The 23786-nt window shown below is 37.0% G+C and overlaps 2 protein-coding genes across 2 annotated transcripts in view; both read right to left on the bottom strand.

Annotated features, from left to right (window-relative positions):
• Positions 1-1569: 1569 nt before the first annotated feature.
• LOC108669515 (RYamide receptor) lies at positions 1570-9814 on the bottom strand. The gene is made up of 7 exons (XM_018156863.2): positions 8682-9814; positions 7774-7961; positions 6978-7088; positions 5998-6138; positions 5538-5633; positions 4378-4522; positions 1570-2568 (listed from the first exon to the last, which is right to left on the bottom strand). The coding sequence occupies exons 1-7, from the start codon at positions 9139-9141 to the stop codon at positions 2273-2275; spliced, it is 1437 nt and encodes a 478-aa protein (XP_018012352.1). The 5' UTR covers positions 9142-9814; the 3' UTR covers positions 1570-2272.
• A 6965-nt stretch (positions 9815-16779) lies between these two features.
• The window catches only part of LOC108669505 (dynein axonemal heavy chain 7-like), a 65519-nt gene continuing 58512 nt past the window's right edge, over positions 16780-23786 (bottom strand). Inside the window, exons 72-77 of the mRNA XM_047883230.1 lie at positions 22988-23231; positions 20359-20510; positions 19622-19759; positions 19082-19222; positions 18186-18329; positions 16780-18141 (exon numbers count right to left, since the gene is read on the bottom strand). Of these exons, the coding sequence (XP_047739186.1) occupies positions 17935-18141; positions 18186-18329; positions 19082-19222; positions 19622-19759; positions 20359-20510; positions 22988-23231 (1026 nt within the window). The 3' untranslated portion in view covers positions 16780-17934. The remainder of the gene's footprint in view (positions 18142-18185; positions 18330-19081; positions 19223-19621; positions 19760-20358; positions 20511-22987; positions 23232-23786) is intronic.

Raw genomic sequence — 23786 nt, 5'->3', positions numbered from 1 at the left:
CTTCCTGCTAGCCGGCGATTTAAGAAAATTTATGAAGAACAAAATCGAAAATAAACAAATTATTCGGATCCATTTACGGAGAAATTGCGTCAATTCGCTGATCATGAAGCTGGAGTGATAGCTATAATGCGAGGAAAGTAAACAACGCCGACATTAATAACTTTACTAATTAGAAAGTTATAGATAAATTTTACAAAATGAGTACAAGTAAATAGAAGGTTAATTGAGACATGAATGGCACATAGGCATCAAGTTTCAAGATTTACATGATTATTTTCCTAAATATTCAAAAGTGAGAGAAACGGCGATAATCAAGCCAAGTCACATTTTAGACAACGATGTTGGAAATTGGGGAAAATTCTTCCCAATTGCATCGTCGGCGATTTGGTCAGATATCTTTTACTATTTTTACTATTCTACTTCTACTACAGATCTACGGCCATCTTCCACTATTTTTACTACTTCAAATTCTACCATAGGTCTACGGCAATCTTCTGCTATTTTTTAGAAATCCATTTAACTATTTTTAGCGCATTTTCTCATTTATGGAAAAAATGCACTATTGTGCTCGCCATGTCCGTCTGTCTGTCCGTCCGTCTGTCCGTGACCTCAAGTTTTCGTTGACGAGAAAATGCGCTCTCTGTCACTCACTGCAGTGAGTGCTGAGTTATATTTTTTTATTCTTCTTGTCTCTTCTTGTCATGGCAATCTTCAATACTTTTACTCGACGGCTACTGCTAGATATTGAAGAAATGATCTCGGTCTAAATTACAATTGAAGAAATTATTACCTGCACTGCAGCATGTCGAAATGTTACTGTCAGAACCAAGCATGTTCAACCTGGATCTTTACTAATATGTAAACTTGATAAAACCTAATGGAGCGTCAGTCCAAATCTCATTCAAACTGCACACGTAAATTTTGGCTTAGCACCGAAATAAGAATTACCTTCGAAGCTGGATGCTTAGTATGCTATGCTGCATTAAGTAACATCCAAGAAAATGTTTTCCATGTGTGCAATTCCCAGTCTTTTAAACAACGTAGAAAATGATTCAGTAATTTAGAGAGACACGGCACGGATATTCCAACAATTGTTTAATCTGAACTTTGAGTTGTAGGAATTTTACTAGTTTTTGGGCTCCAATCGAACATTTTATTAGTGTTTTACCTGCTATAATTACAAAATTACCTACGCTTGTTCACACGAACAATAGCAGCAATATCTGGAATTATTTACTTTCTAGATGGTTCAGAATAGTGATTTATTTCATCTTTATGCCTGTCTTACGCGTTGACTTCGCCATATTGCCTTAAAAGGGTTTCAATGAAGATCGAATGAATTGTGAAATTTTTTTCCAAGATGAATATATATCTCATAATATTGTTTAAACAGTCTTAAAAAAAATGTTCAAATATTTTTTAACTTTAGGCCAGGTCTAAATTCGACGCCCATTTCATTCCGGACTTTTATCACTAATTTCAAATTTGAAATTAATTTAGAACATATACAAATTAAATTTTGAACATTTACATTTGCACATTTTGACCTAAGCTTGTTTGTCGCGCAAATTTATAAAAAAATAATTCTTTGTTTTTTAATTAAGGAATTGGTTGATGCAACATCCTATTTCATTTCGCATTCCGCGGCAAAGGTATGGTGTTCAATCATGTTCTGTAAACTTTTAGAATGAAAAGTCATTTGCGTCATTCTATGAAAAATGTCATCAATGGGCAGTTCTTGGAACACTCTCAAACATACAGATTTTGAACACGATGTGAAAACTGTGTACCTCTTGTTTTACACTCAACGTTTCTTTGTACTCAAATAAAATGTAGAAGCCAAGTTATTTGAGTTAATGCTCAATCTTGAAATAATAAAAAATTGCTCATACATAGAGCGGATGAATTAAAACATGAAAAAATTTTCGATCAAGCGACACATACCGTCATTAATTGCGTATCACTCACACAGTAGAGCAAGATGAGTTGCAATTGAGAAGGATTATTGTTTACAGTTTAAAAGTGAATGTAAAAACAAGACTTTACTTAAATTCTCCATATTTTGTTGAGTTTTATGCAATACATTTATTGAACATTGTTGTTATGATATTTACTATTCCTATTAGCTATATCGATCACCTTAACATCGAATTCCCAGACAAAGAACGGAGTAAGATAGCAACAATCGAAAGAGAAAAGTGAAATCGCTCATTTCTCTTGTCTTGAAGTGCTTTGTCTTCACATCACTCCATGTTCATGCGCCTGCTACTCTCTACACAACACTGGTAGGAGACGAGGATGTTTTCTCAGCGAGCATATGAACGGCAATGATGCAGAGCTCAGGGTTGTTTAAACCATTTGCTGTTGGGACTGAGTTGCGTCCGCTTAGGATATTCTTGTCCCTCCAGCTGTTCCTGGACCACTCGGCTGCAGGCACAGGCTTCAGTTGTAGTGGATCCTCGCGGGACGGTTTGGCTGCCACGCGCGGCCGCGGTGCACTGTTGCTGCTGGCACCCGACGATGTGCGGGTAGCTTGTGTCAGCGAGCTGGAGGCGTAACTGCCCCAGCCTGGAGATGTCACACACCACAAAACCGTAAATATGTCAGAAGTTTGAAGTGTTCGTTTTATTTCATTATTTCTTTAGTTGTGTTAAAGTTCGAGGAAATTTCTTTACTTGAGTATAACTTTAATAAATCTTCGTTAACTGTACCTAAAATAATTATATTATTAATAATTCATGTATGGGATCTTTTTAACTGTTCAACATTGTTACTCTTAGTGCCGCAATTTGGTTTGAGGTCTAGATGTATAAATTTTGTAAGTATAAATGTCCACCGCATATTTTTGCAGGTGAATTTTATTGAAAATATTATATGTATCTTAATTTTACATACACATAATAATTACAACGACTCACTTGTTGCTCATTGAGTGAATGAATTCGCCTTATTTTAAAATTTGAGCCTCCAAAATAAAATGAGGAATGAAATAAAATATGCTTGAACATAAAAAAAATTTCTTGATAGTGCGAAGATGTCGTATTATTAAACAACGCTTTTGTAATTTCAACGTGATTCAATACTATCCGACGAAACCTAACCGCGTGCTAGGATTGGACAGTGAATAAAGAACATTTTAATTACTGGGGAGCAGGAATGCTGTGGAAGATCGTATCTACAATATGCGAAACGGCAATGATAAGAAGCTCGCCGTATTAAAAATATTTCAACTAAACCTCACATTTATTAAATTTTGCGAAAAAATTCGAAAATTTTGAAATTTGCAAGAACGAGCAATTGTCATCAAATTCGCTTCTTGCACAATGCGTGTGATCTTGTGGCCTAGGTCATCACTTTCCTCATTAATTTGTATGAGATAATTTGGTAAGTGCTCTACTTTGAATTCTTAAAAGAATTAGCATTATATTTTACGATATTTGAGTAAACAAATTAGCCAGGCTGTAAACGCCTCAGCTTAGATTGAATAAAATGCTAGCCAAAAATTGTTTTATAAAACATGTTTTTTCATGAGTATTTATTTAAATCAGGCGAGGGGTTAAAGTAATGTTATTCAACCCCGCTTGAAATCTAAAGTAAATTATTTATGGCAAATTTGGCAGTCAGCGTCGCCTCAGCCTTACTGGCAGGAGAGTCAGTAGCATGTTAAAGGATGGCAATGAAAGGAATGAGAATTTTATAAATCATAAAATCTAAACTTTTCGGATAAATTCCCTGTATTCCATAAAGTTTAAATAAAATTTTATAAATCATATAATCTAAACTTTTTTGATAAATTCCCTGTATTCCACAAAGTTTAAATAAAATGATTGAATGATAAAAAAAGGCTATGAAATGCCAATGAAAACAGTCAAGGGTTTCAGGTTGAATATTAATGTTAAACTACTACAACCGAACGCTTCGTTTCGTCTGATATTTCTCACTGAACTGAATGACGTAGCGCATAAACTGAGACAATTGACTTTCTTCCGTCATCTACTATTGAGAGTGCAAGTGAATTTACACACTTTCCTGAAAAAGGCATGAACAGATGTAAACATAATAATCACCATAATTAAGAATTTAGTAGGGAAATTTATGCCAACAAAATTATGAAAACGTGGCATTTTCGATTTTGAAACACGGTAAATTTTCTGATATAAAAATTTTTCAGTTAGTTATTTCGTACAGATAATTTTTCTTTAATATTCGTCAATGTTGGAGTGGAGTTTGAGCTGAATTCTGTGTGGAGCGCGGCCAAAGAATGTAACGTCCTTTGTTGGACAAAGGGCGTTTCAACGCGCAAATGTCAACACGCATAAGTCAGCGCCACTGAATAGCGTATGCAGATTAATAAAATGAATATTCTATTTCTCTTACTTCTTTGTCTGAAGCCTTTTCTTATCATAGAGAGCAGCTCGTGCCTGAAGCTGCTGCTGAACCAAACGTAGATGATAGGATTAAGAGCAGAGTTACTGTAGCCAAGAAACGTCAACCAGAATTGAAGTTCGGCGTTAGCTTCTTCCTGAGAAACGAATTATAAACACTTCTTGTTAATCATGGATTAGTCAGAAGGCTGGGAGTCAATTGATTATTTTTAATTCTGAAGAAATGAAATCTGAAGCAAAATTTAAGTAAAAATAATTGCAAATACACAGATTAACAGTACATGGTATTTTTTATTCCATTTTGATATAAAATTCAAACTACTATGAACGGAAAATTTGTATAATCATCGCAGATGTTATTTGAGAGAATTTATTATTATCGCAAAAGGTATTAAAAGTTAAGGATTCGCGGACTTCAAGCTCAGCCGTTCAGCAGTTTATGAAGATTCGATATTGTAAAGAAAAAATTCTCAAATAAGCAGCCTTGATTTGAGCCATAATCGTGGCAGTTAGAGGCCCTATCTAAATCAGCCAAATTCAAGAAATAATTCATAATAAATTTAGCTCATGTGTTAACAATGTGGATATCTAAAAATTTTGACCAAGAATTAAATCACAATTACTTTGAATAACTATATATTAACAAATTTAAATTTACAATATAATTCACAACACATTTTTTGCAAATTAAAAGAAATCAGCAGAAATAGTAATAATATGACACAATTTAAGACGTATTAGGTAAACTTTACCATGAATAGAGATAAGACAATTCAGGCATATACTCTGTAATTATATCAACCTTAAATACAAACTAAATACATTCACAAAAGCCTTAAATACGATAATAAACGTTAGCCATTTTAATACGTGTAATTCAAATCAAATAAGCGTGGTATCTACCGCCTACAGTGACAGCTACAATGACCAATAAAATGCGCAAGTACAGGTAATATATACGTATTAATAACGTTTAAGAAGTATTAATAAACTTCAAGACGTTGCTAGGATTTTTCCCGAAAATTTAAAAACTTCATGATACTATAGAAAATTCTGAGAGCCTTAAGCTACGAGTATTTCGTATCAGTAATCATTTTTCAAAGTTTTTGTGAATTCGCTGGCTTAATTAATTAACACTAAAATGCAACTCACGTTCATGTCGTTCATGAGGGAGAAAATTACAAGGACTTGCAAAGGTCCCCAGCACAGGGTGAAGACCAACAATAAAGTGCATGATAAAGCCACCACCTGCCGGGTATAATGTCCAGTCTAGGTTATACCTGAGTTATTAATGAAGTAAATATACTCTATATTTTAACTCCGAGAATGAATTGAGCTGGTATTAAAGTTTAAACTCCTAACTTTAAATTTAAAGCTCTTAAACTTAAAATTTTGGATCTTAAAAATATCCCGCAAAAAAAGTTTGAAAGTCCTCTACTCAATGGTAATTATTTTCTTGTTTTAATGTTCGGACAAGCTGGGCGTTAAATGGTTCCTCCTTAAGAAATTACTTGTATATAAACAATTAACAATAAACCTAAAGAAAAATAGATTTCTGACGTAAGTTTAACGCGATAAATAAAAAATATTTGATAAGAAAACATCAATGTACTTTTTTGCGAGCGGAGTTCTGAGCCCTGTTGGAGCAGGCCGACTGCTCGCCGACGACTCTGATGCTCCAAAGCTTGGCGACGATGCGGGAGTAGCCGAGAGTCATCACCGTCACCGGCAAGAAGAAGAGCAGCGTCGAGAACTGCGCACAAGTGATGCAAAACTTTGATTATTACTTAAGAAAAGTCGACCGCAATAAGAGGATATAATACTTTGATTATTGCTCACAAAATAGCAATAACAATCATACTTTCAAACAGCACAGCAGTTCGAACATTCAAAAGTTTAATTTTTGTTTTGGATTTGAGTGGATAGCAGCAATAAGATGGCCTTTGAAAACACATCAACTACTATAACCAGCGTCTAGAACTGCCATCTGAGAAACCAAGAGAATTAAGTGTGGGGTTGATTAGTTTCGAGAATAGAAACTTCAGAACCAAGGTTATTTTGCAGATATCATCTGAACTCTCCAGGCATATTATGTAAGTGACTTCAATATCTACGCAGGAATTTTTGCCCAAAATAGATTCACATAATATGGTCTAATTTTAAGCTAGTAAATGATCCTATAATGGAAACAAAAAAAGTTAAGGTTATATTCATCGATTAGAAGAAACACATGAATCATTTACAGTATTGTTCGTGGCCAAAAAAATAACGTAAAACACTGATCTTTGTTTTTGCGTTTGAACAAAAGCGAATTTTTGGTGTTGACGAACTATAGATGAGGAGCCATAAATCTTAAGGAAGGCCACATACTCCACGTGCAGAGGCTCTAGTCTCACAACCGCAAAGCGCAAATTCCAGCATGAGACTCGGCATCAGGTTGGGCCAGTGAGACTCAGCATCAGGCTGGGTATAAGAAACTCGAAAGGAGCACATACACTAGGAGCACAAACTCGAAATTTTAAGTAGTATGTTAGTTAAGATATCACTTCAGGGTTCCAATTCAATATGTGGGGTATGATTGAGGTTACTCACTGTAATGTGGTAGTAATGGACGAAGTTGTGACGAGGCCGTACGCAGGTGTTGTTGATAACGACCCCGGGAGGTTGGGTATATCGGCACTGGTGGTCGACGTAGTTCGCAAACTGGGCAAACGAGGGAGTAGAGTGTATACTGTATAGAGTGATCTTTTTCACACTTGCTGCAAATAGGAGGACTAACACAAGTTCCTATATTCTGAACTATATATATAGAGAGAGAGTGGGCCAAATTATGCGTAATATTTAACGTTACTTAAGCTCAGAATAAAAACTAACTGGTCCACAAGAACATTCCAACTTCTAGTGAATTACAAATTAGTATCAACCATCATCGAAAATCCATAGGTATTGGCATTCTCTTTACATTCATTAATGTCGCACAGTAACATTAGTAAAGCAAACTAACACCACACGTCAACTGAAGACCGCTTTCGTACTAAAAATCTGGAATCCAACCAAATCTGAAATTTAAAGGTAAATAATCGTATTTTGCGGTAATATAAGGGTGCAAGGTGGTATTAAAGGTCGTGCAAAATTTTACTACATAACGTGCGCAATAATTGCCTTTGAGAAGAATAAATAAATCCGACTTGCTTGGGTGAAGATCGTGTGTGAAACGCACTCGTTATAATCAAAAGCAGTTGAACAATACTTCATTGACATAAGTGAATGGACACCCATGCCCATAATATCTCACCATAAAATGAACAACATCTATTCCCGCAAAACATAGCGAATATGTATAGCATGTAATAATTCGTATCAAGTATACCATAAGTTCAAAACTCACCAAGTCTTCCTGGTAAGTCTTGAGAGCAAAGAAAGGCGATGCTCCCGCGGCAGCGATGAGCCACAAGCACATCACTGTCAGGAGATGCTGGCGGGGTACGCGTCGGGCACGCAGAGGCAGCAGCACGGCGTGTACGCGCTCCAGAGACACTACCGCCATCGTCAGCACGGAGCCCAGTACACACGTCGCTGTCCACGAATAGAGTGTGCAATATTTATGGGAGAAAGAATTATGGGATTAATTATGAATATGGCAATAATTATGGACCATATGTCTTGCATTAATAAGTAGGAAAAAGAGTGACTCATTAGCGTTGAAAACAAACTGCGCTATTTCACTAGAAGTGTGTGCAAAAGCATTGAACAAATACGTGGGGAATAAGGCAATTCTATAGTGTTGAAAACAGAACACAATATTTTGCTGCTAAAATAGAGTAACATGGCACTGTTCGCATCGAGCTCAGGACGCTCGTTGCTGCTCATGACCCTGAAGATATCATAGATGAGTCATCGTGCTTTTTACCATCTCGTTATACTTTTAACTATTTAGCAACGAAGCGTATAAAACACGTCCTATGCAAAATAACTAAACCTAGCTGAAATGCGTTGAAAATTAAACGAAGCAAGATCGAGCATAAACCAACTCAGTCATGCTACAATAAGTCGTGGCACAATAAAAAGTCGTTTTTAGCAATGTTAAAAAGTGAAGAAAGTACAATACTGAATAATGAGAATAACGGGAAATGAAATGTACTCGTACTTGATTTTGAATTGCTTCATATTAATTCATTTTAGGAGGAATAAGGACACATATATTGCGTTTGGAAAACTGACAATAACACACATTTGTTAGTAGAGAAATTATTGACGGAAAATCACTGAGCGCAATTTCGCACAGTTCACACTGACCTTGGATTACTGATGCCGATTCACAGACCCAGCGTCCAAAAGGATAAGATTCTTTTACGTCCACAATCGTGTGTGTCCATATGCACGTGAAGGTGATAAGCAGGTCAGCCACAGCCAGATTCAGCAAATAACAGTTTATGGCCGAATGAAAGCTTGGGTTTAGCCATATCAAAAATATGACCAGGCTGTTGCCGATGGTAGCGGTGCTGAATATGATGCTGGTGAGTGTAAGTTTTAGGGGTAAGAAGTCCTTGGGAGTCGGATTCGTGTAATTCATGAATGATAAATTGTATCCAGAGCTTTGTGCTCCGCATGTACTGTTCTCTATCGCAGCATTCAGAGCTGTTATTGCACTGTTCAAGAATGTACTGTTCAAGCTTTCGTAGCTGTCAAGGCTGTAGTTGGGTCCAGCGTATACAGTATATGCCTCGGACATTGAATAGTTGCTTATTCGCTGCATTTTTGGATTGTGGCAGATTAAATTTACGGATTACATGTAAATAGTTTAATTTGATCCATTTTGTTCAATGGAGAGACAAAATTTACTCAACCGCTAGGCTGGGCCGACTTCGAGGAGTTTGTAGATATATTTTCGTAGATAGATTTTGATCCATCGCATTCGCGTGGTTTCTGTAATTAGTTCATGTAGATGAGCATTAAAAGCTTCATATAATCAATCAAGTCCCAGAATTCGATCAATCGCGCCGCAATCTCGCGGTGCTCCGAGGTTGTTGAGTTTGGCAGTCCAAATGGGGATTTGGTTCCGCGCGTTTGCCAGAGGAAGCCGGCACAATGATCAAGCAATATCACGCTGTAGAGACGCTCGTAAATCGGTCATTAAAGTTCCTTTTAAAACGAAGAAACAAAAGCAGGCTGGTCATCTATGCGAACGCGTCACAGACAGCTGGCATCACACACCTCTTAGCCAGGCAATGAACAAACAACCTCAGCACCTTTCAACACAAGCCTACGTTGCACTGCAGAGGAATAGCATCAGTCACTGGGACTCTTATATAGCGTGCACTGAGTCGAGCAAGCTTATCGCGTGCCTTGAAACGATGCATTTTATTGCCCTCAAGATAAGAATCTAATGAATGCGGGCATTCTGTGAATTTCGAGAAATGATTGAACCTGTAAAAACATATAAATGGCCAACACAAGCAAGTTATTACTGAAAAAATTATAACTCAGTACTCACGTCGACGAAAACTTGAGGTCACGGACGGACGGACAGACAGACAGACAGATAGACAGACAGACGGGCATGGCGAGCACAATAGTGCATTTTTTCCATAAATGAGAAAATGCGCTAAAAAGGGCTAATTAGAAATAATTCTACTGTCCCTGCTCTTCAAACATTTAACGGGCCATTGTCCTCAACGTTCAATCAAATTCAAAACGAGTTAGACAAACAAGGCTTGAGATCGAAATGTTGTTGGGAATTAATTAAAAAAAATCATGATGGATTATTTAAAAAATGTTTATATTAATCAATGAATGATTTCACAAAATACGTTATAACTTTTTCCCAACAAGGGGATGGAGTATTGTTTTAAAGAAACAGGGTGGAATTATCCACGCGAGTTATCTGATCGGAAATTTTTCTCAGGACAAGAAGTCTTTCTGTTCCCAATTGCATGCTAACAAACCGGGTGACAATGTTTGCACCTCCAGTAAACATTCTGCCGTCAAGCCCTAGCCTGTTGACTTCAATGCCTTGATCGGGAGAGTTTGGCACTGAGGTAAATCCTCAGCCACCGATAGTTTGAATCTCGGGTTTTTTTAATTTTTCCACTTAAAAGAAAGACGGCAGATTGTAGCTGACTTCCCTTGAAATTGATGGGCATATTTTGGCGCAGTACCTTTGATAAGGACGCGAGAGACATTTCGTTTTTTCGCATGGCTGAGTGTTTCAACGAAAACAACAGAAGAATACAGGCATCATAATAAAATTCCTATTTATTTACCATATGTCTTTCTTAAAATTTTCAGCAAAAATATCACAGATTTTCATGTTTATTGAGTTATAAACCTATTGAAGAAAAGCAAAATGTTTAATAAATGAATATTTTAATGAAGAGAATTCCGACATCGTATTTTCTCTTGGAGTACCGGCAGGCAAGTTTATCTGTTTGGTGGTCGTCCTAGTTTCCTGTGAATGTGAAGGCAATGAGGAGCAATCAAGAGGTCAACAGACGTGTGTCCACCCATTTCACATTACGTGTGTCCACCATTTCACATTACGTGTGTCCACCCATTTCACACGTATGGGCCTCCCAATGCTCCATCTTGCACTCGAGACCAAGAAACCAGAGCAATCCAGACAAGTAGAGTACCTCACACATTTACTATACCTACTACCAGATTATCAACAACGATAAAAATTCTGAGATGAAACTGAGCAGGTACTTTTACCGCTTTGATTGTCAAATGGAATTGAAAACCGAGCATAAATTAGTAATAATTAGTAGAAGGAGCTCATAAAAGGTTGAATAGTTTCAAAGTAATTGTAACTAGATTTTTAACGATCGATAGCTGCATTCAAGAAGTTTATGGTGAGGATTTTATCCACAACTAATAGAACTGTCTATGGTTAGGGGGATCCAAAATAATATCCACCCATGACTGAGAAATTCCAACTCCAATGCAGTTAGGTAATTCAGGTGTTAGAATCCAATTTTCCCAAATCACGTCGTGCAAGTAATCCCTAAACCGGTTAATATCAATGAGGCTTCTTTATTCTAATTGAATAAAGATCCTTTCAATCACACATTTTGTAAAGAAAATTAGCTAGATCTCCATTTCACTCCCGTTTTAAAATATTGAAAACTATTTTACGGCTTTCAAAATATATTCATATGAACCAATTGCAAACAAAATTTAATTTTTGATCCAATTTTTTCTTCCTATTCAACGATCCTTTCATATTCCCACATAAAGAATAAAATTTCAGGTAAAGTTTATATCCCGACACGAAAAGTATTATGGATACGCACCCGAACAGCCCCTTTATATATAAGATGCTAGACTTTAAATACACTAAAAAACTCACACATAAACTTAAATAAATATGTATAAGATAAAAATAGAACTTCGAAAATAACATCAGTTTGAGGAAATATGTTCACAGTTGAAACATTTATTTGTTGCACTACAGGACACTCGTATATTCTCTCATCAGCAGCACCAAAAAATCTGAATAAAACTTGCAACCTGTTCAAGTTCCGACACGCTCAGACATAGGACCTGGCATGCTTGCAAATTTTAATGCGGATAAAAAGAATTACATGGCAAATAATGAACTACAAACAATAAAGTTAGGCAGTAGTGAAACTGCTTAACTAGCAAATGAAGTAAACACAGTGAGTGGTGGAGATCGAATCGCTGGGCATATATATAATCGCTGTCTAATAATCATAGCGCATAATCTAAAAGAAGATATACTTTACACTAGAGGGAGGGCTGGGTTTAAACGTATCCTATAATCTAAAAGATGATATACTTTCCATTAGAGGTAGGGATGGGTTTGAACGGATCGTGTAATGAAAAATAAGATATGCGTTACATTAGAAGTAGGGCTGGGTTTGAACGTATCCTATAATCTAAAAGATGATATACTTTCCACTAGAGGTAGGGATGGGTTTGAACGGATCGTGTAATGAAAAATAAGATATGCGTTACATTAGAAGTAGGGATGGGTTTGAACGTATCATATAATCTGAAAGAAGATTTACTTTATATTAGAGGTAAGGCTGGGATTAAACGTATAGTCTATTCTGAAATTAAACGAAGGACATTGTTCAATTCAAGTTAACAAAATTTATTTAGTCTAATTAATTCGTTAATTTATGATCGAAAAGAAGATATTCGTTACACTAGAGTTAGGGTTAGTAGCAACCGCATAACATAATCTAAGCGATTAACGTTACTCTGGAGGTACATGACTGCTTATAATCGCATCGTACAATCTAAATGAATATTCTCCCTATTCAACAATCTTGGCCGCAATCAACAACATTCAGTGCAGCATAGGTATGTATATATATAGATAGAACGTAAGTTACACTGTTAATGGAGTTATGTAAGGATCGTGTCGTATAAACTTACGTTAAATAAATATATAAGTATGACTTCCATTACTAAAAATGGCTCAGGGTGGGCTAAATAACCTGGGATAAAATGCCCATCATACTGAAAATGAGAATTAGTTTACATATGTTTGCAGCATCTTATGATATATTTGTCAAAGTTTGAGTGTTTGTGTGGTGGAAGTCAGGCGTAGCAAATATATACTAGCAAGTGGCTGTTCGGGCGTGTATCCACGATACTTATCGTGTCGTGATTTTAACTGCTTACTTGAAAACATTTTCTTAGTGGGAGAATAGTTGGGCCTTGCAAAAGAGTGAGGCAATGATTGGGCCAAAAATTTTAAATTAATTTTTTTATTTGTGTACATAAATTTAATAACTAAATATTTTTTATATATTTTCAAGCGAGAGCCTTATAAGAGTTTTATGTTCGATATTAAATTTGGAGTTTAACGTGTCTTTTTAGCGCATTTTCTCATTTATGGAAAAAATGCACTATTGTGCTCGTCATGTCCGTCCGTCTGTCTGCCCGTCCGTGACTTCACGTTTCATCGACGAGAAAATGCGCTCTCTGCCACTCACTGCAGTGAGTACTAAGTTATATTTTTTCAATCAGTATGCATTAGCCTTAAACCCCGAATTTCCTTTAATTAACCGCTGGCCTATCTCACCCATGACCAGGTCACTGGCCTCAAAAATGCCCCATACTCGGAATTAGAGCCAAGCAACAAATGCCTTCATTTGGTCCTGAGTGCAAAGCAGTAAATTGGTTTATACTTCTCACTCAGAGCCTCAATAAAGCTGTCCATGATGCTTCAAGCTGAGCTCTGAGGGCACCTAGGCGAGCTTTTCTAAGGCGGAACGATGAGCTGGCAAAAATATCTATGGTTTATTCGAGAGTATGTTCGTGAACAGGTTTTCCTGGTAGAAAAGCTTAGAAAACAAACACTTGGGTACTTTTTATAGCATGATTGTGAAGAAATACGTGAGTAACGATGCAGCAATTTGCTATAAAACTTTGGTTTAAACTCTTCGCTCGCTCGTGAGATTTTAAAGCATGTTTCTTGAATAATCAGAAATAGAAGTTCGACGTGAACAGTAAGATCGTCTCTAAACCTAAAATTTCAAAAAATGTCTTCAATTAAAACCCTAACAGTATATACAATATTGGAATGGTATCATGTAAAGTGGAAAAATCCTGCGAAGATGACAGTGTGAGAAGCATTAGCGGATATAGTGACTAGTGCGGAGCGAAGAATTATTTCGCGCGACGACGAAGTTTTGAAATTTTTGGAAAACGTTAAAGTAAAAAATATTACTTACTTTTGCTATAGACTTCGATCAATGGTAGCAGCAGTATATATATAAGAAATCAGATTTAGAAGTGAATTTATCCAGTATATGGCAATAAAACATAATAACGCATAAAAAATAACTGTAGGCTCCGTGGTTTCATAACTGTCCACAGTACAATGCTAAAAAAGTTATGAATATTCAAAGCAATTGAATATCACCAGGTAAAACAGTAATTCTCCCATGAAACAATTTTGCGGATTTAACTATCCATGCATGTAGATTTGGGCAATTTACAGAGACTCATATATTAAAATAAAAAAAAAACACATGAAGAAGCATTTCTGTTACTATTAGTTCCACGTAAAAATTTCTCCAGATTGAATTTGCACGTCAGTCTTTCGCATCTCGCAAGTCATGGAGCTCCAGAACTCGCGCATGCACAACCTTCTCACTCTACGGTCAGAGACCGTCTGCAGCCACGGCTACGCAGCTGCTGGCAAGGTAAACAAGCTGTCTCTGACGCAAGCGTCTCACCCACGCAAGCCTCGAATAAAAAACATAATATAAACTTATCTTGCAATTTGAGGGATGATTAAAAAAGAAATTAACTTTGGGCAGTGTAGCCAGTGCTCTTTTTTTTATTCCACGAGTATCCGAATTGATGTTTCTGCATTCTTCATCATTGAACGCTGTCTTTCCACCATATATTAAGGATTGGGGAAGAGCAGCTGCATCCAAAAACTCTTTAAAGCAAATTAAAAAAGAGAGCTTCAGAGATTGTCTAAAATTCGGAACATATTTTATTATTCTAGCGACATCTTTGATGACTTCATGCGATTGTGGTAAATACATGCATCCTATAAGGCCGATTCTGTTCCAACTGTTCTGATAATGATTGTATTTGGCTCGTGGAAGCTGACTCAATAGTATGATTAGCACTGCCATGAATTATTATTGGGCAATTCAATATTTGCCGCTTTTATTTTGACTGCAGACCGAGTTAATTCTGAATATTTTCACTCGAATTACCTACACTCAAAATGAAAAACGGGTTTCTTGGCCGGAAGCAAAAGAATGGCGTTTCTACAAGTTTTGATGTTGTGACCTCATATATAGCTAATAATCTTCACCTAGTATTTCGCTGATATGTTCTTATTCAGACGGAATTTAATGTTAACATTCAGATGCAAATGAATCTGTCCTCAACAAACTGCTTCGTTTGAGTTAATTTACCAAATGCATTAACGATTTTAGCATTTCGACAAAAAACGTTATTTCAAGATCATTCAAATGAATAGGACTTGCATTCCAATGAAAAGTACGTAATTTAAATCTGCTGTACTATGGAAAATCTACTGTCTGATTTAACCCTCTGATTACGAATACATTAACCCTCGACGAAGTTTTTCTTATATAAAGGATGAGTAATTCCGGTCACAGGTTCAAATGATTAACTTAAAAATTCGTTCAACTCCAGCAGAGAATAAATGAAAAATATTGCATAATTTCTGATACATTTGAGTGTATGACTTCTCCTGTCATTCCTATGGTGTGAACTGGTCAAGTATCAATTCACGTGAGATTTTATCGCAGCGATGACATGTGATGCGATGCGAGAACTTCACATTGGATGCTTGAAGGCAAAACTGGGAAATTGGGACAACTTCGGCCCTGCGATTTACTGTCCATGCTCGGTTGATTGCACCAGTTTCATTTTATTTTGCTGAAATTCATGTGCAATTCTATAAAGGTTTTCAAATCAATTCATGTTGTCGTGTGATTAACATGTTGAGATAGGAAATGAATTTCTATTATTATTTTCCGGATCTAGCGAAAATTTCAAAATCCATACATGCTTTTTCAGTCAAATTCGTTAAGCGGCAATTTTTAGACGACTAAATTCTTGACGAATTCCTTGGGCGTGATCCATTCCAAAAAATTTCGAATACTCGTAATTTACTTTTATGTAAACTCACAAAAACCAAGTAAATAAAGTTAATTTCAACTATGCATATGGTAGTTCAACGAGAGAACAGACAATCTTATACAAAGCGAATAAAGCGTCAATAATAAAGACTATTATTTTGAATTAAATAAAAGGACCTTGCTTTCTAGGCCACATCTCGGCCGCTGTGATGCATCACCACACCGCATGCTTAGTTTGAAAGCAATCAATAAACTCGAGTTTTGTCAACTTTGCCAAGGGCTTCATTACATGTAACCATGACTCCCGTTTACGCGAAGACAGAATGGTAACAAAGTGGCCGTTTATAGCCGATCGCGACTTACAAGTTCGAGCAGAATGATGACAATAGGAGCAGCTTTCGTTTACAGAGGGCAGGCGTCACCGCGCTCTGAGTAAACATTCGTGCTAGGGAGACCAAGTGAGTATTGTTAGATTCTCACATTCGAGGAAGATTTCGAGTAAGGTGAAGAAGTAACAATTCTTACTTCAGGGTCTAAAGTATTTATGTTACAATGCACTTGCAGCTGATGCAACAATTACAGCATCGTTCAATGCTAAGCTACAGACGCAGCCACAGCAAGGTGATTATTCTTCATCATTGTAGGTGTTCCAGCCGAATTTTGGGCGACTTGAGCATTTTTTCTTTCCCATTGGATTCACAAGTCCAAACTAAGCATTCCTATGATATAACATCGTATCAAAAACTATGAAAAAAAAAGTTTTACTGTCAACATAGGCGTGTGTCGTCAATAAGTATTGAATTAATCGCAACTGCGAAAAGTCTCATTATTACAGGTTATATTATTTTTGAAAGATAACTCGCATAGATGATTTTGTCATTTGGTTTACTTATGAAACAAATTTGTTTGGAGGCGGTCCAAGAAAACTCATTAATCATTTGTAGTGATATTCTCAAATAAAATACAAATTATTCAGTTGGTAAATAGCTTACTTCAACTTTAAACACTTTAAGGTTTAAATCACAATAATAAAGATAATTAATTCAAAAGTCAAGCATTTAATTCTGAAAACATTCAGCGCTTTCGTTTCGAACATAAAACTTTGAAAGGTAGGAATAGCGAATTTGCATTACCTCATCGCCAATTTGAGACATATTCAATTCCACAACAATCTACGTATTACTTCTCATATTATTTTGCAGACTATAACGTAATTATAAAGCATTTTTATAACATTTTTTTGCGGGAGCCATTGCAGATGATCATTCATCACAACGAGATGGTAATTCATTATCCTTCTTGCTCGCGAACAAAACTAATTTCCTGATGAATTACGTTGTAAATAATTTTTTAGACATTTCTCTCGCTGCAAAAATTTTTTCCATGCAAAGCCATTAGCCCGACCTTCTTTTTCTCTATCGTAAACTCTCAGTCGAGAGACCATCGTGATCGACGAGGTCCCAACCACACACGCGCCAAAGACGCTAAGGAACAATGGGAACAAACCATGAAGATAAATACATACATAAGCATAGCAGCGGAGAGGGAATAGGGAAAGAGAACCTAATTATACTGACAAACTAAACCGAAAAGTAATTTAAAGGTTACATTGAAGAGATTAAAGTATAGAGGCAAATGAAAGTAAAGTAGTTGTTAAAGCAGCGCATAACGTTTGAAACAACTCAGTTAATTTAGTGAAAGTATTAAAATCATTGTAATCATTTTAATCATTTTTTAATTTGTCAATTAGTATGAGAATATATAGGCAGTTGCCTACGCTTGTTTTAAATATAGTTCCTGCAGTCCTTTATATAATAATAATTTTATATTGAGACATTGTAAATCAAAAGAGAGCACACATTCAGACAGCGGATCAGTTAGCCTCGCAGTCATCAATTGTTATTTATTTAAAGTTAATTTTTCGCAGTCAGTATTAGTGACAGCTAGTCTGCAAGGGAGCAAAGTAAAGCAACACCCCGCAGCACCCAGTGCTCGGGTGGGAGGGCGGTGGGAAGGTCTACACTCAGGATGTAGTTGGTAGAGTGACCGGTGGTGGTGAGCTCGCCACGCCGCCCGCTGGTCTTGTACACGGGACAAGAGTACGTAGCTGAGGTGCTGGTGCTGGCGCGCTCGACGGGCTGCAGCCAAACCTGTGGTGTACAACGCTACTCGTAATAATAATAATATATAGGGCGGTGGGAAGGTCTACACTCAGGATGTAGTTGGTAGAGTGACCGGTGGTGGTGAGCTCGCCACGCCGCCCGCTGGTCTTGTACACGGGACACGAGTACGTAGCTGAGGTGCTGGTGCTGGCGCGCTCGACGGGCTGCAGCCAAACCTGTGGTGTACAACGCTACTCGTAATAATAATAATATAAATAATAATAATAATATAATATTATTATTAATAAATATGTTATAATAATATTATTATTATAACATATAAAATAATATTAAATAATATAAATAAAAATATAATAATAAACGCTACTAGTAATATTTGCTCCTTGTCCACCTGGAGGCACCGGTGGCCACTAATATAGATCTTAAATTATCCTTGCTTTAGACATCATAATTAAAGCTGAGACTTGCTGGTGATTTTGCTGTAGATCTACGGCGCCGTGGCTTGAAACATTAACTTCGCAGACTACTATGCCTTCTAGCGTGCTCGACCACGGAAAGAATACGAACTTAAGTGTGAAATAGGGACTTGCCGGATTCTAGCTCGCATCCAGTCCAAATCACTCGAGTAATCAAAGGTCTTTTTAACAACCTGGGCAATGTATAGGTTATTTTGTATTTGTGAAGTGCAAAACAAAACATTGGGAATCCACTTTTGAAAAAAAAATTCCCAAGAAAAGTTTGGGAAATCTTTGTAAAAGCTGTTAGATAAAGGACAATTTCGAGAAATTGGAGGAACTGCGCTGGCAGTAGAGATTAAATTCACTTACATATTATCATGGATAAAATCATTCAAACGGGACAGTTTAATAAAATAAAATAGAATACGCGCTACTTATACTAATACAAATAGAAGTGCTATGGTCTGTTATTTGAGGTATTTTTTAATGATAATGATATAATAGCTGACGGGGGGCAAGGTGTCGTGCAGCTTCCTGGGCAGCGCCTCTTCAAGACGCTGCAGCTCAGGGCACCAGCGGGCGCCCTCCAGGAAGAGTCCATTAATAACGGCGCCTGTTGACACGTCCGCCTGCGGGGCCTCCTTCAGAATCTGATGATATATCATTTAGGTATTTTTTAGTATCAATTTGCAAAGTTTAAGCAAAAGTTTATTGAGCGCAAAGATGAGTTTTGGGAAGGTAGATATTCGTGTGATTTCGTGGTAGATGATTCGTGGTAGATGATACAAGTGCTGCTTTGAAAAATTGAGTGACCTAATTAAGGTTTACAAAGATGAAGACAAGAGGTTTTTGAATAATTATAAGATTGATTCAAATTATTCGGTTAAATAGGAACGGAAAACAGAAATATTATTTATTTTTGTGGAGAAGGAGTAAAGCAGAAATATTAACGTATTGATTGCAAACAATTTAAAAACAGATAAATCAGAATATTTAAATATTACGCTATAATATCCGACAATAGAAGTCATTAAAATTATTGATCTCACAGTGAAGCTGAACTCGAGCTGGTCTATCGAGACGCCATGGGTGCGGGCGTGGTTCTGCAGCACCGCAGTCAGGAAGGATTGAGTGAAGAAAAATCCTGACAGCCAGAACACTCTTGGCATGCCGTCAGTGAACCAACTCTAGTGTTGAAATGTAAGATATTATTCTGTTAGTAAAACTATATAACTAGAACTAATTTGTACAGCTATAAAATGTGATCCGATTATCTCATTGTTGATGATGACGAATACTGAACATCGAAATAGAAATTGAACTTAGCAACAGGCGAAACTATTTAAAGAATAATATTGAACACTTCGGAATTTAGGTAATGGAGAGCTTTAAAACAAGGTGGTTTTCTACTATCTCTAACAGAAATAAATCAGAGGTGGCTCTAAAATTCGCTCTTAGTTAATGGGAGTGGAAGAATTTATAATTTCGATACATAATTATAATTCCGATGGGTTCCACCTAAATGGGGGAAAAGATATGAATCATTAAAATATTAAGAACGATTGTAAAACCCTAACCAAATAGTAAAAGCGGGCAGCATTAAAAGAAAGAAATTATTAACTGCATTCGTTGAAGTTGAGACAGTACGGCTCCCAAAAATGTCCATTTCTCACAAAATAAAAGTTTCAAATTCATGAGTCGCTGCGCATGAGTTAAAAAAAAAACTGAGCCCCGAGAACCTCTAATCTCAAAATAACAACTAGAAAGAATTTGTTGCTTGACGCACCTGTAAGAAACTGAGCCTCTCACACAAATCTTCAATGTAGAAGCCAAGACTTTTTAGCGTGGGATAAGACTTGGCCAGCCACAGCTGCGGCACCCGACCTGTACGGATGCTTCTCAGGACCTCTTCGGTTTCTTCGGTTAAGCTCTCACTTCCTGGAGTTGAAATGATTCGAAGATAATTACTTTACAGCAGTGGTTCCCAAACTTTTTCAGGCTGGCGCCCCCTTTGGCTCCCTAGTGAATTTCTAGCGCCCCTCACAGACACATATAAAAACATACGCCTCTTTCTTGAGATTTAGTACGCTGCAGTTTCAAAAGATAAAGGTCAAACACAAATGTATATTTCGCAAATAGAACCCCATTTAGTGAACCAATATGTTTTTCAGCTGTTTTAACCGTTTCAGCACTAGAAACCTAGCACGTCTCGCGCAAATTTACGGCCGGACTCGTGGCCGGTCTCACGACTAATCTCCAAATTCAATTATCAAGTAATATCTCCCAAACTAATGAATGCAGCTCAATGAAACTTGGAACATGTATTCATCAAAACCTAACGGTGATGTTTAGCATGGGAAAAATTGTAAATTTTACCTTCATTCGTTAGTTATATTGCGATACAGGCCGAAATTCGCAGTGATCAAAGAATTTCTCCCAAAAATACTGAAAAGGGCCTATACTTTCAAAAAAAGTTATGAGATCGTAAGTTCATCAGCCAGTCAATGACGGCCTTTCAAGCAAAATCCACCAATAATAGACGAGAAAATAGAGCGTAAGTACTTACGTTCACTTAGCGAGTTTTGAAAGTATGGCCCCAGATTTGAACGAAATTTTGAATATACATTCCTAACTACCAAACGGTGATTTTTTAGCTTCTAAATTTTTTCTTATTTACCTTCGTTTGTGTTTTTTTTTTACATTTCACTGTCATTCTTGATTTCACACTTCTTTATATTCGGCCCGTATCGCCGGGTAATTTGTCGCTTAAATTTGTGGCGATCAAAAAATTTCTTCTAAACTACTGAACAGATTTCAACGAAACTTTGTATATAAATACCTAACCTCCCAACAGTGATGTTTAACTTGTGACAATTTTTCAATTTGGCTTTCGTTCGCGAGTTATTCAGATACAGGAGAAACGACCTGCTTTTCTACCGGCCGGTTCATCCAAGAGCCGTTTACGTATAGCCGTATAACCCGAAAACGAAGGCAAAACCGAAAAAAATTGTAACGAGCTAAACATCACCGTTGCTGAGGTCAGGTAACTAACATAACTATGGCAAAAGCAAATGAAGGCAAATTAAAAAATTTTCACGTGCTAAACATTACCGTTAGGCTCTAATGAATACGTGTACCAAGTTTCAGCGAGTTAAGCTCATTAGTTAGAGAGATATCACTTGATCATTGAATTTGGAAATTGGCTGTGAGACCGGCCGCGAGTCCGGCCGTTAATTTGTCTGAGACGTAAACCCAGGAGAGGTTAAAAAACATATCTGGGTGAAAAAACCATCGCTGGGAGTCATGTGCTGCTCGTGTTGTGTACAAATCGTCAAACAAACGTTCGAACTTCTGTTCTGACTTCGACTTCGGACTGCCGCCCCCCTACCGCCCCCCTTTCGCCCTTTTCTTTCTTACCGCCACCCAAAATCTTTCCACCGCCCCTATGGAGGGCGATATCGCCCACTTAGTGAACCACTGCTTTACAGTAAAGCTACTGTTAAAGCAGTGCATTAAAGCTATTGTTAAATTACCGTAAGCTACTGTTAAATTAAAGCTACTGTAAGAAGAATTCGAAGTCGTTCGAAAGATGTAAAAGAGAGATATGTTTAACATGAGCTTTACCATGAAAAATGAATTTCAAAATACTTTGAAATGGCCAGAATTATTACTCAAATTTATTCCGCCTGCATCAAAACGCAAATATAATTGCAATGCAGGTCCATTTTATATAATGAACGGGAACGTTGCAATAAAGTTATAATTATTCAATTATAAATCAAACCTGATTAACAAGGACAATTATTTTAGTAAGAAAATCAAGCTGATGGAAATATTCCATACTTTCGTGAAATTGAGAGCAATTTGGGTCGAAATTGGTCGAATTTAAAAGTTATGGGTCAGAAAACGTTTCTAGAAACAACTAAATGATCACCGGCATGTGGAACAGCCTCCCCAATGACATCGTTGGCGCTCCAAGTATGAACGCGTTCAAGAACAGACTAGAATAACTAGATAAAGCTATGGAAAAATATATGTTCAGATTTGAAATGCCTAGCTCCTTATCGAACCCGGTGTAATTTAGATCTATGAACAAGGCACGAAAAGGAAAAGAATCGGCGACAGGCCACATCAGGCCTACACTTTAGCGCCGACTTCACTATGTTATGTTATGTAATGCATTTATCTAAATCTAAAAATAAAGTAAATTTAAGTCTAATATAAAGTGAATAAATTTCAGATGAATGGGTTTAGTTTCTCAAAAGAAACCCTACACCATAATTCAACTGCAGTCCCTCACCTTTATACACCCTTCATTGAGTTTTGTACCGTTGAATTTTGTAAATATTTTGTGATTAGAAAATCCTCAGGGCCTGTCAATGTGTCATTAATTCATGTGAAATTTTCAGTCGTACCAGCAAGAGCCTTTGTGACCGAGTCCAGACTAGATACGATGATATCGAGGAGGTTGTTGTAGCGGCACATCTCCTGGACAAGCACCGTGTTGAGGCTCTGCTCGTGACGGGGCGGGAACTTCACAAGAGCGGCGTCGATGTTGAACAGCGCTGGCAGTCGCTTGATGATGTCACTGCATGTCTTCGAGAGCACCTCACTCTCACCTCCACCCGAGCTCTCCGCTCCCGCCGACAACGATGACGACTGACCCGATAAAACACATAAATACAGAAAGGAATTACCACGAATGAGCCTGTCAAATTTTGAGTAAATTTCAATTTTTTAGCGAGAGATGACGTAATTACAGTTGATTCAAATAATTTGTTCGGTTAATACACAACCCCACATAATATGCGGTTAACTTTATCTCTCGCGGTTAACTTTATCTTTATCCAAGTCTGAGGACTTAGTTCTTCAGCAAAATAAATTTTAAAAGGGACCTGAGCCTGCAATTTCGATTCAGTAAACGAATTTCCATTAAACGAATTCCTAATCTTTATATGGTATTCGACTGCTGATTGGTACTTAGTAACTTCCAATAAATTGTAATCCACATTTTTTAGATCTTTTTTAACTGATCAAGTAACTTGAAATTAATCGAGCATGCAAGATTGACTAATCAACAGGACAGGAAGGAGTCAGAGGACTGGGTGATATAGACAACGGTTAAAACCATACATTATTAACAAAGCAAAAGGACAGGAAGGAGTCTAGGGGCCGGGTCCCTAGCAAGCAGTAAAAACCACGCAGTATGAAATG

This window comes from Hyalella azteca, unplaced genomic scaffold, assembly GCF_000764305.2.
Source record: "Hyalella azteca isolate HAZT.00-mixed unplaced genomic scaffold, Hazt_2.0.2 contig12328, whole genome shotgun sequence".
Classification (NCBI taxonomy): domain Eukaryota; kingdom Metazoa; phylum Arthropoda; class Malacostraca; order Amphipoda; family Hyalellidae; genus Hyalella; species Hyalella azteca.
The sequence above is the reverse complement of the archived record's forward strand: the minus strand, read 5'-3'. Positions and strand labels throughout refer to the sequence as shown.